Here is a 17,811-nt window from a genome sequence, read left to right on the forward strand (position 1 = left end):
ACAAAAGTTCCTTTAGAAACACAATTTATAAAGACTCATAATCCAGTCCCTAGAAACTAACTACTGTACAGTACTAATAATTATAAATAGCAGAATGTAGGCACCCTATGTCTAGAAATGAGCAAACCAGTGATATTTTAGGGAGCAGCCTACACAACACAAAACTCTGTTGCTGCATGTAGGTTTTCTTTGATTTGATTTTTATCTTATCTTTTGGAAATGTACATCCAGTTTCCCCCCCCCTTTAATTTTTTGGTGGCTCACAAGAGGGTGGGGCCCTAACCTATAGCTTGTTTCGCTTATACGTAAATCCGGCACTGCCCCTTTCCTTAACCCTGAAGGGAAGCGGGGCAAAGGCCTCCAAGTCCGCCCAGCTCCCAGCCACTCCTCCTCCCTCCGCCTCTCACCTTTCTTTGGCCTTCAGGCGAGGGGCGCCTGCGCAGGCTTACGCAACTCGCGTACCTTACGGGAGGAGGAGGAGGAAGGAAACAGAGAGCGTAAAGTCCGGCAGGCAGGCGAGCTGGGCCTCGGGAACGTCGTTGTAGCGGCAGCGCCGGCCTCAGGTACCCCGGGGTTGCGCCGGGTGGGTCAGTTTGAAGGGTTCGGGGTACGGGGAGAGGGCTAAGGGGAGTCCGCTGGGCCCTTCTCTCGCCCTCCCAGGCTTCTGGCTGGTTCCTAAGCGAGTGAAAAGCGGCTCCATAGGGGCAGACAGTTGGCTGCCCCCTTTTCAGGCCTGGGACGAAAGTCTCTCTGCCTTTCGCTCTCCTTTGGAATTTGTAGGTCGGTCTCCGGGACACGTGTGTACGTACGACACGTGTGTAGCCTTCCCCCCCCCCCCCCGGTCGTGGGAATGGTGTTGAAATAATAACAGTTTTGTAAGCTGCTTCTGCTGCCTCTGTTACAAGGAAAGGGTTTTTTTGTTGTTTCCTCCCCCCACAATTAATTGTTCTTAATTATTATTTACAGTGCTTTTCAACATAGTGCTGCTTGCAAGCTGCCCAAGGTTGCTTTAAAAAAATAATAATTGCTGGGTAGCTATATAAATAATAAAAAGGGGGTTAGAAGCAGAGATTGGCTTCTAAGGTTGTGGTATGGTTTGTTTATCTTGATGGGGGGAAGTGTGTGTGTATGCAACACACGTGTGTGTTCATTGGGAGAGGTTGTTGGGGAGGAGTGGGGAGGCTTTTTCAGCAGAACTGAGTATAGTTCTGAAATGGTACAGTTCTAAATCAGGCTTGGATAAACCTATTTTGTTTTTTCCTACGATCCAGTGGTTCACCAGCTTGAGTTTGAGGTGAAATGATAGCTAGGATAGAAGGGCCAGATACAGAGACATCCCATTACAGTACTTGCTGCTCCTAGGAGTCATTCATCTGTATGTACAAGCCAGTGAACCAGGCTGTTGTTATAACTAGAGGAGCCTTCTGTAACCTGGGTGTTTTGAACTGCACTTCCATTATCACTAATTCCACTTTGCTGCCTGGTGTTGATGGCAGGGGTCCAAAACATTTGAAGGGCACCAGGTTGGGGAACATTGGACTCAAATTCCCACTTGCCCATGAAGCTCACTGGTTGACCTCCTTTTTTTAAAATAAAACTTTAAAATCTTTACATATAAATTCCAGCTTTTCAATTGCTTATACATTTCTTAAACTTTCCGCCTTTCCTTCCATGATGTTCTTAATCCCAGCCCATTCATTCTAGTAGACATTTCACCTAACACATACACATTCTTCTCTTTCAAATACAGTACTATCGTTTTTCTTCAGCTCATATTTTGAATGCTGTTAGCAATTTCATCTGATTATGATATTTTTTCAGATATTCCAAAAGCTCGTTGACCTTGAGCCAGTCTCTCCCTCTCTTTCAAACCTTTCAGGGTCGTTGTGAGAACAAACAGAATTGGTGGGAAATCTACAGCTAAACTATGCATCAGGGTTTCTGAAAGCCTAGTTTGGTGGAAGCCTTTTTGATGTTACAGTGGTACCTCGGTTTAAGTACACAATTGGTTCCGGAAGTCTGTACTTAACCTGAAGCATACTTAACCTGAAGCGAACTTTCCCATTGAAAGTAATGGAAAGTGGATTAATCCGTTCCAGGCAGGTCTGTGGAGTACTTAAACTGAAAGTACTCAAACTGAAGCGTACTTAAACCGAGGTATGACTGTACTGTGTTAAGCAGTTGCAGGTCAGAAACTCCTACTGCAATCGTCAAGTAATCTATATGAAGAGCTCAGTCTTACCTTCCCGTGCCTGCTCTAAATAGATAGGTATATTGGTAGTGCTATGGTCCATGGGGTCACGAAGAGTCGGACACGACTAAACGACTAAACAACAACAACAATATTGGTAGTTAGACCAGAAGTACCAGCCATGTTAAGGGTAGGGTGATTTTATTTTATTATTTATTTCACAAAATTTATACACCCACTTTATCGTTAAAGCCCAACAATTAAAGCCTCAGCTTATTTATCTCCCCAACCTGAGCTAGAAGCAAGCAAGCAAGCAAAGACTCCGCCTGCTTGTAACCTGTTCCTGCTCCTCCCTCTTCAATCATCTTTGCCAGCCTGACCTATCTCTCCTGGCACTGCTCTTCATTCTCCAATCCTGCAGCTTCTCTTGCCTCCTGGCTGTTACAGACTCCCCCAGATCACTGATCCCTCCTTCTTAGTCGTTCTCCGCAACTCCTTCTCCCAGTTGCCCACTCATCAGTATTCAGCCAGCACTCCTTAGTGTCCAGCCCAGTCCCTAAAAACTGCGAGGCAAGTAGAGAGACTGGGAGTTGGCTACATTTTTAGTTTGAAAGCAGCTGTTGCTCTGCACATTTGAGGCAATTTGGCATTCAGGGAGAGTACAGTTCATACCTCGGTTTAAGTACGCTTCGGTTTGAGTACTTTCAGTTTAAGTGCTCCGCGGACCCGTCTGGAACGGATTAATCCACTTTCCATTACTTTCAATGGGAAAGTTCGCTTCAGATGAAGTACGGACTTCCGGAACCAATTACACTCATACCTCGGGTTAAGTACGCTTCAGGTTGAGTACTCCACGGACCCGTCTGGAACGGATTAATCCACTTTCCATTACTTTCAGTGGAAAAGTTTGTTTCAGGTTAAGTACGCTTCAGGTTAAGTACAGACTTCTGGAACCAATTGTGTACTTAAACCGAGGTACCACTGTATGCCAAAAGCACTACAGCAGCCTATTTCTCCTTCACGCATCCTTTTTTATTTCCCAAGCCTGCCTGCTTATAAAACATAGCTGATGGATGGGATGGAGGGAAGCGCTCTGGCTGCTCTTGCTAATTTTAGATTGCCTAACCTAGATAGGGTTCCTTTTAAGGAGCTAGTCCTAGTAACTGTGGAATACGAAAGGCTTCGGTGTTGCAAGTGGCAGGTACTGGCAACAGGCATTGACAGTGTCGATCTGTAACTGAACCGTAACAAGGACCTCAGCTCCCAACGATACTGTGATGTGAGATTTGCAGATAGGTGCAATACATTTTTTATTGATTGCTGTCCAAAACAGCAGTCTTCTTCCAGCAGCAAATAGAAAGAACTTCCCAGTGCCACACAGTAATTTACTAACTATACTGAGAAGTGTTATATGAGTTATGGATGATACAGTTGCTTGTACAGCAGGTGAGCTGTATTGTAACCAGGGTGGATTTAAATCACAATTTAAATCACTAGTCAGTAAGACTTGATTTAAATCACTAGTCAGTAAGGCTTGATTTAATTTTTTTTCTTTCAGAAAGACTCATTCTTGCTGGTACAATCTTAATATTTACAACCAGATGAAGGTTTCATTTTTGGAATAATAAATTTTCAGAGTAGTTTTTACAGTTATATCAAAAATTACTGATTTGGTTTACTATTAGAAATACATTGACAGATAATTATGAAATTATTGTGAGGTTTAATAAGTTAACTGTTTATATTTGGACAACTTTTCTGCTGTACTTTATTGGAAGGAGAAAAAAATCATTTCCTTATTAACAATTTAACTATTTATTTAACTAAAACAATAACAGTATAGCATATGTATCCATGTTTCTTAACTGATGTGATTAAACTTTTTTTGTAAAAAAAAAAACCCTTAGACTGAGTTTTAGCACGCATGAAAAACTTAGAACACATCCTTATTTTCTGATGAATAGCATTGGGACTATAATGTAACTTAAATAGAAAACTATCTTTAGAAAGATTTTTCTTCCAAAATCATTTATTTTAAAAATCCAATTTAAATTTTTTTAAAAGTAATTATTATTATTTAAAAATCATTGATTTTTATCTACCCTGATTGTAACATAGGCATGAGTTCTATAAAGTGAAGTCCCAACATTGGTCTGGTTTTTTAACTAGTTAAACCAGGCACCCCCAAACTTCGGCCCTCCAGATTTTTTGAACTACAATCCCCATCATCCCTGACCACTGTCCTGTTAGCTAGGGATCATGGGAGTTGTAAGCCAAAACATCTGGAGGGCCGCAGTTTGGGAATGCCTGAGTTAAACCATGACTTAGTATTGTGTGCTGTGTCCAGAGGCTTATATATGATTTGTTTACTGCCCGCAAACCACAGTCTGAAGCCATGGTTTTTCGTTGGCTTAGAAACATCAGTTTCTTTTATCCATGGCTTGAACCAGTTGAGGAAGTAGTCTTCCTTAACTATGGTTTATTTGGCATCCCATCCCACACTTGCCAAGATTCAGCAAACGAGAGCGGCTGCAAAATGAACCAAATTTTGGAGAAACAAGCCATGCTGTGTTTGATCACAACTTGTTGTTAACTCAAGGTTTGTTTAATAAACTATAGCTTATCATCATGTGCAGATCAGGCAATTGTCTGCTGGACGTTTTCAGCTTAGACCAGGCATCCCCAAACTCGGCCCTCCAGATGTTTTGGGACTACAACTCCCATCATCCCTGACCATTGGTCCTGTTAGCTAGGGATGATGGGAGTTGTAGTCCCAAAACAGCTGGAGGGCTGAGTTTGGGGGTGCCTGGCTTAGACTCTCAATAAACTTTTGACAAAGTCCATCATTTCCTTATGTAAACTTTTTCTCCATTTGCAATCATGCACATGTATGTGTGTGGCTTGATTGGGGACTGTCATCCTATATACAACCTTCTGTTGGAGGTTGCACTGTGACTGTGGAGGTTGCACTGTGACTGTTGGAGGTTGCACTGTGACTGCTAAACAGAATGGAGTCTCTGGACGCTGTACTTCTGAATACTAGATGTTTGGGACAAGTAACAGGGAATGATTTTCAACTTCATGCTTTGATTGCGGGCTCCCAGAGTCATTTTGCTGATCACTTTTGAAAAAGAGGGGTTGAACTATATGGATACTTTGTCTGATGATCCAGCTCTTAAATTAGGTAGGTTGCAATCCTATACCCATTTACCTGAGAGTAAGCCCCACTGAACTCAGGCGGACTTACTTCTGTGCAAACAGGCATTGGGGTTGCACTATCAGTGCACAAAAGGTGGGTAGTCCAAACCAATGATTGGCAGACCTGACTGGCTTCACTATGGTGACAGAAAGGAGAACAAGCTCAAATTCTAGTGTGTTCAGAAAGAGGCTTTGCCTCTCTACCCACTTAGTAGTCTCTTTCCTCTTTTACATCTGATTAATTGAAGTGTGGTGCAATGCTACTTCTATGGGGCTTAAATGAAACTTAGGGTGTGGCTCCCCCCCTCCCCAGTAATTTATTGTTCAGTTTTTGTTTTAACAAATTGACAACAGATTTAGTACCGTAGTACACCTATTCTAAAACAGAGGGTGACTTTGGCCACTTACCTATAATTTCTTTTACTTTCACGGGTGTTGTCATGGTGGCCGGAGAAGGCTACTTCAGAGTAACGACTCTACCCAGCTCTGCATTTTGTCTTTTATTGGTGCTGAGTATTTACAGTGCTAATGGCAGTGCTATTTACAAAGACACATCTGTTCAGCTTGAATCAGAACCTCCAAGTGGCTTTTGGCGCGTCTTGCGCCAGCATAACAACTTGGGGAGACCCATCCTCTTCCCCCGACGCTTTCTGCGAAGTTCCGGAGTTGGGGGGACTGGCCTGCCCCCCTTCCTTCCCCCTTCCTGTCCCACCTGGGACGATGGCTCTTCTACCCTGCCAGAGCCTTGGACACCAGTTCCTGTTTCCCCACTTGAGCTGGAGCTTTCCCTCTTTTCAGCCTCGCTCGGGGCTGGGCTGGAACTCAGGAGGGGAGGGGCTTCGCGATATCCCTTGCCCCTCACAGGTGTCATGTCAATTAGTTGAAGAACTGTCTGCAAAATAGTCCAGATTTGTGTGAAATCTGTAGTGAAAGTGTGCACATGCTTCTTTCCTTTCAGTACCTCGAGCTTCTAAGTGAGTTTCTCTGTCAGTGCAATTTTTCATAATTAGGCATACTAATAGTCCAAATTTGCCCCTTTTAGGTCTTGCTGGTAATATGCTGGATGTGGCTTTTTGCTCTTAGAACCATGTGTCTGCCCGCAACTGTTTACCTGGCCCCAGGACATGTGTTACATTTCCTAGAGGAGCATAGTGTAGAAGTGTTGTAACATGGCCACCACATCTTTATTTGTGCACCTGATACGTAAATGGCATGCAACTGCAGATTGATAAATTTCCCAGCATGTTGCTTGCAGCCGACAGGGAGTTGCCGACCTCTTGAGTTGCTATTTTAGGAAGGTATCCAGGAATATGCTGGATGTTTCTGTGTTCCCAGGTCTGGAGATTTCAGTATTTGCTGCCTTTTTGCTTTTCCCAGAAACAATGAGAAGCGTGTGCTTCGTGGTGGCTGCTCTCTTCATCCCGTGGGGCCTTGCTTGGGCAAAGTTTGATGAGTTTGACGACGGCGATGACATTGTGGAATATGATGATAATGACTTTGCTGAGTTTGAAGATGTGATAGAAGATCCTGCGACCGAATCTCCCCAGCGGGTTGTCACGACCGAAGATGACGAGGAGGAGGCCACTGTTGAACTTGAAGGTCAAGATGAAAATCTTGACTTTGAGGATGCTGATGCGCAGGTGATAAAGCTGGGGGAAGAGCCTGGGCTGTTCTTTGTCGTTTTTGGTTTGAGGGAGGGTTGCCGATGGTGGAGTTATGAAGTCGGCCAGTCTATTCCACTGGCAAAGCCAGATTTTATGTATTAATTAGGTTTTATGTTGTATTTAATTAACAATTACATTTCTGTACTGTGTTTCACGAATGCTTCCAAACTGTGGTACAAAGATGCAAAGCTTAACATTAGGGTTGCCATGTTTTGATGAGCAAAAAAGGACACGTTTGCCGACTTCTGCTTTTATCTATGGATTGCTGCGATGACTGTATACCCATGAAAAAGAGGACGTGTCCTGGAAAAAGAGGACATATGGCAAATCTTAAATTCAAAAGACCAATTGTTGAAGGAAAATAATCGCTACAGAAAGCAGCTGGGTGTGGTCTTTGCAGCAAGCTTTCCCAAGCCTTGGAAAGCAATCAAGTGCATGTATACTTGGAAGTAAGTCCCGCTCAGTTCAGATAGCTGAATAGATGTAGGCTGGCAGTCTAAATACTTCAAATCTGCACCATCTTTCTGCGCGTGGATTGAGTGCCAGGTCGGACAATCATGTAGGCTGTATTGAAGTAACCCATCATTGCAATCAGATTTCTTCTTGGCATCCTCCTTCTTTTGAACTCGCATCTGTGCTAACTTGATTGATCTTGCACTGTACCTCAACTCACGTGTTTGTGTCTGCCACCTCCCGTTTCATCCACCTGATGGAATAGGCTGTTGCTTACGAAAGCCCATGCCACAATCAAGCAGTTAGTCTCAAGGGTGTTACCGTGCTCTGTCTTCCAGTTACCACAGACCTACGGATTATCTTTAGGATTGCAAAGGCAGTAGGGCAGGGATGAGGAAGGTAATTCAGCTTGAGGGCCACATTCCATCACAGGCAACCTTCCATGGGCTAGTTAGACATGGTGGATGGCACAGCTGATGAGACTTCTCTTCCTTTCTTGAGAAGGCCTGCAAAACACACCCAGACACATCTCTCCATCCTCTTTCCAGGCAAACAGGCAGTCTTATCACCAATTGGGGATATGTTCAGCCAGGCAAAACTGCACTTGTGGAGTGCATGGAACAAAGCCAGTCGTGACTGAGGCCTGGGGAGAGTGTTGAAGGCCAGATGGAGGGCAGCACCCAGCCCCTGAACCTGAGGAGCACCTGTAGATAGGATTCTATCAAACACAGACACCTGGAGACTTGGTGTCAATGGCACCTACCTTTTCAAGCCATGAGAGCACTCTTGCATTAACTTCTTTCTAACGTTTATAGTAGGGCACGTTGTCCCTTTGTTGTTTGCACAGCCTCTGAGTGTGGATTAACATTGCCGCCTCTTTGCATTGTGTGTGCCTGCGCTAGGAAGTAACGTAGCTGGCCACCCCATTCAATTTCGTTGCAGAAGCGGGTATGAAAGATGCAGCCTTCTTTTTCCTAGCTAGGCAAACATAGATGTGCTGCACTCCACAGCCACCCAGAGGCTATCAAACATAGCAGAGAAACCATTGCAAACATTTGCCGGGTTTTCTAGGAAGCAAGTTTAATGTCATATACCGAGCTACTCTGAATTGCCTGAAGGCACATGCTGCTGTTAGATTTAATCCAAAATCTCGGTTTGCCCAGGGGCCCAATGGATACTATTTTGAAGCCCTATGTGAGCTGCTCTGAGTTTTCCAAAGGAAGATTAAACTATAAGGATTAAATGTCACAATTCAGGGTGGCTCCTTCAGTTTAAAGCTATATCCAGTGGCAGTTCCAACAGTAAATATAGATACAGTAGAAGTCTACTTCGTTGAAACATGACATTTTTCTGCATTTTTTTGCTTTCTTATTGTAGGAAGGTGATACAGAGAGTGAGCCTTACGACGATGAAGAGTTTGAAGGCTATGAGGAGAAACCTGATGCATCTCCCGGCAAGAATAAAGATCCTATAACAATTGTTGATGTAAGCCCATGTACTAAGAGTTTTACATGTAGCCCCTAATTAACAGTAGCTCATAGTGGCCCTAACTTAATTCAACATCACTAAGCTTCATTGGGTTGTTTCAAACCAAATAATACTCACAAGTAGATCCTGTTGAAATCAGCAGACTTGGTTGGCTTAAGTGGGTTGATTTCAGTGGATTTGCTCTTGAGTATGACTTAGATGGATTTAATTTTTCATGCGTTGAGCTTTCTTGCATTTGCTGTTTTCCACTCCCCACCCCCCATTTCCACAGAATGCCTACAGATTTTTCTGGCGCTAGGCCCCATGTGAAATTAGTTGCCTGCCCAAAGTGATCTTCTGTTCTTTCAAAGACACTGTGCAGTTGCTCGGTATCCTGTCATTCTTTTCTAGTAACTGATATTTTGTACATTGCCTGACATTGCAGCAGCACACTGGCAGTGCCCAGGTTTTAAGTTGTAGAAAAAGTAATTAAATTTCATTGAATTGTAGGGTTGAATGGGGCGTGGTTATTGTTATTCTTCTTATTAATTATTATTACAGTAGTACCTTGGCTGTCGAACGGCTCCCGAACAATCAGCTCCCGAATGCCGCAAACCCGGAAGTAAGTGTTCCGGTTTGTGAACATTTTTTGGAAGTCGAACGTCCGATGCAGCTCCCAATTGAGTGCAGGAATCTCCTGAAGCGAGTGGGAAGCCGCGCCTTGGTTTTCAAACGGTTCTGGGAGTCGAGCGGACTCCCGGAACTGGTTAGGTTTGACAACCAAGGTACCACTGTATTATTATTAAATTAAATTAAATTAGTACACCGCCTTTCATCCAAAGATCACAGGGTGGTTCACAACATAAACATACAAAATGAGAACACATAATACAGAGCAAAACAAACACAAACCAATAACCCCCCTCCCCTCCCACAAATTTAAAAAGCCACAAAATGTTCAGTCAGCTAAGATTGCTCATAGAGAAGTGTTTTTGCCTTGTGCCTAAAGATATGCAATGAAGGTGCCAGGCAAGCTTCCTTGGGGAGAGCATTTCACAAGCAGGGAGCTACTGTAGAAAAGGCCCGTTCTCAAGTTGCTGCCCTCTGGGCCTCTTATGGAAAGGGCACACAAAGACGGGGGCTCAGATGATGAGTGCAGGGTCCAGGTTGGTTCATATGGGGAGAGGCATGCAAAGCACCGAGCCACTGCCCAACACAGGGTTGTGTTGATTTGATATTCTCTCTCTCCGTCTCAAATTTACTAACTGGTATAGCAATTGGTAGTTCCTAAAAGAAAAAAACACACAAGGTGTCTTATAACTTGCAACCAGATTTTGTTGTTGTTGTTGTTGAGCAACTGATTTCCTCAAATGAAGTAGTTATAACAATGTCCAAATTCAACCACAGGTCCCTGCCCACCTCCAAAATAGCTGGGAGAGTTACTACATGGAAATCTTAATGGTGACGGGGCTGCTTGCTTACATCATGAACTACATCATTGGGAAGAATAAGAACAACCGCCTGGCCCAGGCCTGGTTCAATAGTCACCGGGAGCTCCTTGAAAGTAACTTTGCCCTTGTGGGTAAGTTGCATCCTAAAGCCTGCCTAGTAGATTCTTACTCCTCCCCAACACATGACCAGAGTTACAGGACAGCTGCTGAGGATTCATAAAGTTGGTGTGGATCAAAGCATAGCTTGGCCCAAGAAGGTGGCATGTAAAGAGGAGGAGAGAATGAATTTAAAGTGTGTGCAAAATCAGCCAGGTTCTTCAAACCTCCTGCCGAGCCCTTCAGTTTTCAGTTGTGTGAGCTGAGATGTCAAATGGAGGAGTGAGACATGTCTTGCATTAGAGGGCTGAAGAGGTAAAAACTGAACGTGGAAAGTGCAGAATCTTAGGGAGAGGCCAGCACTGAGTGAAGAGGGAACAATACTCCCAGGAAATCCATTGCTGGAAGGAGGAAGAAAAAAAAGAGCAAGGTAAAATTGGGAAGAGTGCATTGCTGAAAGAGATAAAAGTGACAGTCTGTTTAGAGATCGCAAAACTTAAAAGATTGCAAAGAGTTCAGAAAGAGATCAGAGATGTACTTACAGAAGACAAGTTTGCAAAAGCGCACAAATTCAGTGAGCTGGGGATCATTCCAGAAGGGGATGCCACAGGAGGATGCTGGGGGAGAGAAAGTGGAATATCAGCATAGAGCAAGGAGCAAGGTTTCAGGCTTTCTGAAGTTAAGGGCCATGAGCACACCTTTTTGCATGCTTTAGCAGACTTCATGTGATACACAGATGGTGTACAGTGGACGCTCGGGTTGCGAACGTGATCCGTGCGGGAGGCACGTTCGCAACCTGCAGCGTTTGAAACCTGCAGCGCTGCGTCTGCGCATGCGCGGGTTGCAATTTGGTGTTTCTGCGCGAGTGCCGAAACCCAGAAGTAACCCGTTCTGGTACTTCCGGGTTCGGCGCGGTGCGGAACCCGAAAACACGCAACCTGAAGCATCTGTAACCCAAGGTATGACTGTATGTAAGATCTGATCACATCACATTTTAAAGGTGGAGAGTAGGGGTGGAGGTGATCTCTTGGGTATGTTGGTGCAGGTCATTTAAGGCTTTTCAGATCCCCATCTTCACATTGAAGAGCCTGAAAGGCAACAGGGAGGCAGAGCAGTCACTGGAATATTAGTGCAGCATGCTGCAGCTATCCCATCCCCATTGGAAGGCAGGCTGCAGTATTTCATACCGACCAAAGCCTCCGAGTTGTCAAAAGCACCCCTCCATATGGCATACTGCAGCGTTGTCTTAAGTATACAGTAATAAACTTTCGTTGATCAGCTTATGCTTTCATTTAAGGGGATGACGGCACAAATAAAGAAGCCACAAGCACGGGCAAGCTGAACCAAGAGAACGAACATATTTATAACCTGTGGTGCTCCGGAAGGGTGTGCTGCGAGGGCATGCTTATACAGCTCAAGGTATGAGAGAAAGCATATTGGAAGTGTTGTATGCGTTACATGCCTGCAGGTTGAGTATTTAGGTAGCAGACTCCAAATGACTTCACTCTGTTAAAAAGCACAGGAGGACAAGGGCTGGCGGGTGGGGTGGGGTGGAGTGGGACGCAGACATTGCAAGACCCTATAGCGTAAATGCTAGTGAATCGAGAAGCTCCTCTTTCTGGAATCAACTACCCAGGTAGACAAGCTGGAACGTGTCCAGAAGAGGGCAACCAAAATGGTCAAAGGCCTGGAAACGATGCCTTATGAGGAACGGCTTAGGGAGCTGGGTATGTTTAGCCTGGAGAAGAGAAGCTTTAGGGGTGATATGATAGCCATGTTCAAATATATAAAAGGATGTCATATAGAGGAGCGAGAGAGATTGTTTTCTGCTGCTCCAGAGAAGCGGACACGGAGCAATGGATTCAAACTACAAGAAAGAAGATTCCACCTGAACATTAGGAAGAACTTTCTGACAGTAAGAGCTGTTCGGCAGTGGAATTTGCTACCAAGGAGTGTGGTGGAGTCTCCTTCTTTGGAGGTCTTTAAGCAGAGGCATGACAGCCATCTGTCAAGAATGCTTTGATGGTGTTTCCTGCTTGGCAGGGGGTTGGACTGGATGGCCCTTGTGGTCTCTTCCAACTCTATGATTCTATGATTCTAGGTAGTATTTCATTATATAAATAAGCGCCTTTGGGCCAACATAGAATTAACACACCCACACAAACAATCCATATGAAATGGCAGTGGTGTTCACTGTATTATTATTATTATTATTATTATTATTATTATTATTATTATTAATAACAACTCTCTGAAAGGAGCAGGAACAGAACACAACAGCTCAGCCCCACCTTTCACCATGGCAGAAAACAGGAATATGTGGAGAGGCAAGGCTCCATTCTGCTTGGCTGCTTGCAGGAGGAGCACAGTTCATCTGCCTTCCTGCCTCAGCAGACATGCCTCCCCAGCCTGATCTCCCGCTATGACAGGGCCCAGGCAAATGCTTGCATTCTGGCTCTTGTTTAGATTGGTCAACGTCCCTCCCTTCTGAGGTGCGTCTGATCTCGTCATTGTGCACATTTTGGGTCAATGCACACCATTTTGCACAGGGGGAAATGGAGGATGAGGACAGAATGTTCCTCCCATTGCAGTGTTGCTGTTGCTGACTGCTGTTTATTTGCTTTAATTAATTCACTTGCTTGAAATGTTTATGCATAACATGGTTTACTTGTAAGGTTAAGCTGTATGTAACTTGCCCTGGGTCATGGGACCCAGATGGCGCTGTGGGTTAAACCACAGAGTCTAGGGCTTGCTGATCAGAAGGTCGGCGGTTCGAATCCCTGCAACGGGGTGAGCTCCTGTTGCTCGGTCCCAGCTCCTGCCCACCTAGCAGTTCGGAAGCACATCAAAGTGCAAGTAGATAAATAGGGACCGCTCCGGCGGGAAGGTAAACAGTGTTTCCGTGTGCTGCTCTGGTTTGCCAGAAGCAGCTTTGTCATGATGGCCATATGACCCGGAAGCTGTCTGCGGACAAACGCCGGCTCCCTCGGCCTATAGAGCGAGATGAGCGCCGCAACCCCAGAGTTGGACACGACTGGACCTGATGGTCAGGGGGCCCTTTACCTTTACCTTTAACTTGCCCTAGGACCACATGGTGAAGGGTGGACTAGGGGCTAGATCTCCTGGAGCAGCTTCTCAGCAGTGACTAGGTGTGGGCTGCACAGGTGCATCAGTGAGAGGGCAGTGTTGCTTCTGCAGCATGCTTGCATAGCTCAATTCTCACCACTCTCTTGCTCCTCTTCCTCCTCCTGGTAAGCAGCAGCAATGCTCCACCCCACTGGGCTAGCTGCTCCTGGGGTTGCAAATGCATTTAAATAAAAATAAATGTGTGGAGAACACAAATGATCCCAGAAGGTGGTCTTGAAATTGCACAATGCAGCAGCTTTGCTGAAGATAACCATGCCTTGGTCTGGTCATGGCCCACATTAGGTTTCCAGGTGGAAGGACAATGACAGCTCCCTTTCTCAAGCTCTGGGAGGAAGACCTTTCATTGCCTACAGACAGCCACCCAATCTTAAACAACTCCTCACCCACAATAATACAACCACCAGACTTAACATGGACACTGGTACCAGAGCCTGCAATAAACCCAGATGCCAACTTTGCTGCCACATACACCCGGACAACACCATTACTGGCCCCAACAACATCCAACATACCATCTCAGGACTATTTAATTGCTCATCATCTAACATTGTGTATGCCATCAAATGCCAACAGTGCCCTTCAGCTCTCTATATTGGACAAACAGGCCAAACCCTACGCCAAAGGATAAATGGACATAAATCTGACATCAGGAACCAGAAGACAGAAAAACCAGTAGGAGAACACTTCAATCTCCCAGGACATTCTATACAAGATCTCAAAGTAGCTGTCTTACTACAAAAGAATTTCAGAAATAGACTGGAAAGAGAAGTTGCTGAATTACAACTTATCAGCAAGCTCAAAACCATGGAGGGACCTGGTTTGAACAGAGATATCGGATTCTTATCTCATTATACATGATAAGCGATCTTCAGCCATCTCAACCCTTGCTTTTTCATGCAAAACCATTTGCAGTCGTTTTCGGTCATCAACAGCTATCAGTCAGTCAATCACCCACTTCCACCACCCTTCTGAGTGATCCCCCCTCCCCTCCCCTTCTCTACGTAAGTGCCTGGGGACTCCTATTTCACTGTATCTGAAGAAGTGTGCATGCACACGAAAGCTCATACCAAAATAAAAACTTAGTTGGTCTTTAAGGTGCTACTGAAGGAATTTTTTTATTTTTCTCCTAACCAGGCCATTTTGAATTATGTGGTGGAAGAAAAGCAGGGTTTAAATGTAATAAAATGAAAGAAGCAATAAAAACCAAGCTCAGATGATTATTGGGAGCTGCAGTAGATCCTCCTTGCACTAGCAGGACGCGGCAGTATTTACATTTGTAAGGCAGGGAGGCCTATGGTACATCTCACATAAGTTGGTTTTAATGGGCCTTGCAAGAACATGCCATTCTATGCTGTAAGTTTGGAGCAGGGTTTCATCACGGTCAAAATGCTGTCTTTCAGTTTCTCAAGAGACAAGACTTACTGAATGTTCTTGCTCGCATGATGAGGCCATCCTGTGATCAAGTGGTAAGTGTTTTTAGTTCTTTGGCCTAAGGGAGCTTTAAGTTCATGAAACTATATTTTAGGTGCATGTTACACACAGAAATGAGTGAATTCGATGCTGCCACAGTCATGCTGAGAATGTTGTTAGTTAATAAAAGCAACTCCCCCAAGTTTCTAGCACTTAAGCCTGCGAAGGAAGACTTCTTAACCCGTGGTGTCTGCTGAAATTCTCAGAAGCCTGAGGGAGTCTCAGCAGAACTTTGGAATAGGGAGCATGGGGCTGTATTGCTCTACATAAGAACTTGCCTGGCTCTGTGTCCATCAGAATCAGAGTATGTTACGTAAAAATAATTATACACACATTTTGTAATTTATTCTGGCTGCATAATTCTGTGTTTCTTTGTATAGACTAGAGCAGGCATCCCCAAACTTTGGCCCTCCAGATGTTTTGGACTACAGTTCCCATCTTCCCCGACCACTGGTCCTGTTAGCTAGGGATCATGGGAGTTGTAGGCCAAAACATCTGGAGGGCCGCAGTTTGGGGATGCCTGGACTAGAGCTACCGAGAATTGCTCTTGCTGCATTCTGCAACTGAAAGCGTGTAGCAATGCCAGCCACTAATAATACTCTTGTCATTCATTCCTAACCCAAAGTTAGGAATTAGTGTCCAAAACGGGAATAGCTGTGTAGGCATGCAATGAGAGGTTGTCCTGCCAATTCCTCCCAGTTCCCTGCCATCATAAGGGACTCGGAATGTAGGACTGTGATTTCTTTACTGGGAATATCCTTTACAGTAGAATTAAGTGAAGCAATGCTTCACTTACTGGGTGGGTTAAAAAGACTGCAGTTCAGTTTAATGTGGTTCGAACAAAACCATTGACACTGCTTAGGGTGATAAAGCAATGCAGTAAGCTGTTCTAGCAGTGGCAACACCTTGCTGCTAGAGGGGAGCTATTATTTGCTCACCTGGTGTTGTATTATGAAGGAGAAGTAGTCATTTATGTTATGCCCTCTTGTAATTATATTTTAGAGGACCTTTGTAATTACCTTGGGGCTCCCGTCCAACCTGACCCTGACCTTTGCTGATAGCCATTTGTAAAGCCTGAATCTATTTATGCTTTTGGCAATGGCATGGAGTCCTGGCCACTGCTTTCCTCTTTCTTGTATTTATGTCCTTTTTTTGTGTGCAAGCCTGGGTGTGACAATCATTCTGTCTGTTGCACAGCAAATAAAAGTTACCATGAACGACGACGACATGGATACCTACGTGTTTGCTGTTGGGACGAGAAAAGCTTTGGTGCGGCTTCAGAAGGAAATGCAGGACCTGGTATGTTCTGGGACATCGGGAGCAGGGGCGTACAAAGTGGGGGGCAGAGGGGGGAGGTCTGCCCTGGGTGCCACTCTGGGGAGGGGGTGACAAGATGACCCCTGCCTCCCTCCAGCTGTAGAGCGGCCGAGGGCGCACACAGTCCGTATGGGCGTCCGTACAGGCTGCCTCACATAGCATCCGTACAGGCTGCCTCGCGTGCGCAGTCCATGCGGGATGCCCTGGATGCCGGAGAGGGTTCTTCCGCCACTGACTGGGAGGAAACCAGAATATATGTAATGTACTTGAAAATGCATAAAAATGGCATCTGGCCCCAAGTTGCCTTAATGGTACACTTCTTTAAACCACCTGATGTAGTCTGATACTAAGAACCCTGACTTGGGTGCAGTCATTCCATTCGCTGAACATAATTCAGCGCAGTGGGATGGTACAAATGTACTGCTAAGCAGTAGTTTAGTGCTATGTGAAGAAGTCTGGCAGGACCCTTTGCTTCATGTTTTGTCGCCCCTTCATTCTCCGCAATTCCCTCCCTGGTTTGTCGCAATCCATAGTTTCTTTTGTGCCATTTGAGCTAACAAGCAGTGGTTTGTGCTTGCTCAGCAAACCGAAATTGAAAACCACGGTGTGGTTCTATTTTCTGCCGCAAGCCAGGAAGGGAAGGAATTTCAGCATGCGAAGAGAGGATGGAGGGAAAGCATTGGTGGTACACCCAATTTCCTTTATGATGAAAATGAGTTTTTTTATACTCGCTGCTGTATTTAAAGTGCAGGTGATACACCTGAGTGATGAGCATATGGGCTCCCCTTAGTCTATCGTTCATAAGAACTAATTCAAAAACTCCCTTTAGTGCCTATAGAATTTCAAGATTCAGCCTCTATGCCAGTTATAAAAAAAAGAGAGATAGTTTGTTGATTTGGAGCATTTTTGTCTTTATAGTTCACCTAGACATGCCATTGAAATGCCCTAACGTGCATGAGACTTCAGGGGGCCATTTAAAAAAAACAAAACACCCCACAAATGTAATAAAAAACAAAATTTTTGTGTATGCATATGCATGCTTTTTCTTTGGGGCCTATTGAATCTTCAGAGGCACACAGCAGTCTGTGAACTGAGCAAGGCTCTGGCTCTTGGGAACTTAAACCAGTTCCTAAGGCTTAAGTAAATTGTGCGGACACCTGTTTATTTAAGGGGAGGTAGGCACAGTCCAGACCATGCTTGTCATAACGTGGCAATTTCTTCTTGGCAGAGTGAGTTCTGCAGTGACAAACCCAAGACGGCAGTGAAGTATGGGCTGCCAGAGTCATTGGCTATCCTGACTGAGATGGGTGAGGTCACAGAAGGAATGATGGATACCAAGGTAATGTGGCTATTTTGG

At 44.8% G+C, this 17,811-nt stretch overlaps 1 protein-coding gene across 1 annotated transcript in view; it reads left to right on the top strand.

The window, feature by feature from the left end:
• Positions 1-443: 443 nt before the first annotated feature.
• The window catches only part of CCDC47 (coiled-coil domain containing 47), a 28,539-nt gene continuing 11,171 nt past the window's right edge, over positions 444-17,811 (top strand). The window contains exons 1-8 of the mRNA XM_035134289.2: positions 444-563; positions 6,767-7,029; positions 8,884-8,991; positions 10,381-10,555; positions 11,818-11,939; positions 15,068-15,133; positions 16,335-16,436; positions 17,683-17,793. Coding sequence (XP_034990180.1) covers positions 6,772-7,029; positions 8,884-8,991; positions 10,381-10,555; positions 11,818-11,939; positions 15,068-15,133; positions 16,335-16,436; positions 17,683-17,793 — 942 coding nt within the window. The 5' untranslated portion in view covers positions 444-563; positions 6,767-6,771. The remainder of the gene's footprint in view (positions 564-6,766; positions 7,030-8,883; positions 8,992-10,380; positions 10,556-11,817; positions 11,940-15,067; positions 15,134-16,334; positions 16,437-17,682; positions 17,794-17,811) is intronic.

Source organism: Zootoca vivipara, chromosome 13 (genome assembly GCF_963506605.1).
Source record: "Zootoca vivipara chromosome 13, rZooViv1.1, whole genome shotgun sequence".
Classification (NCBI taxonomy): domain Eukaryota; kingdom Metazoa; phylum Chordata; class Lepidosauria; order Squamata; family Lacertidae; genus Zootoca; species Zootoca vivipara.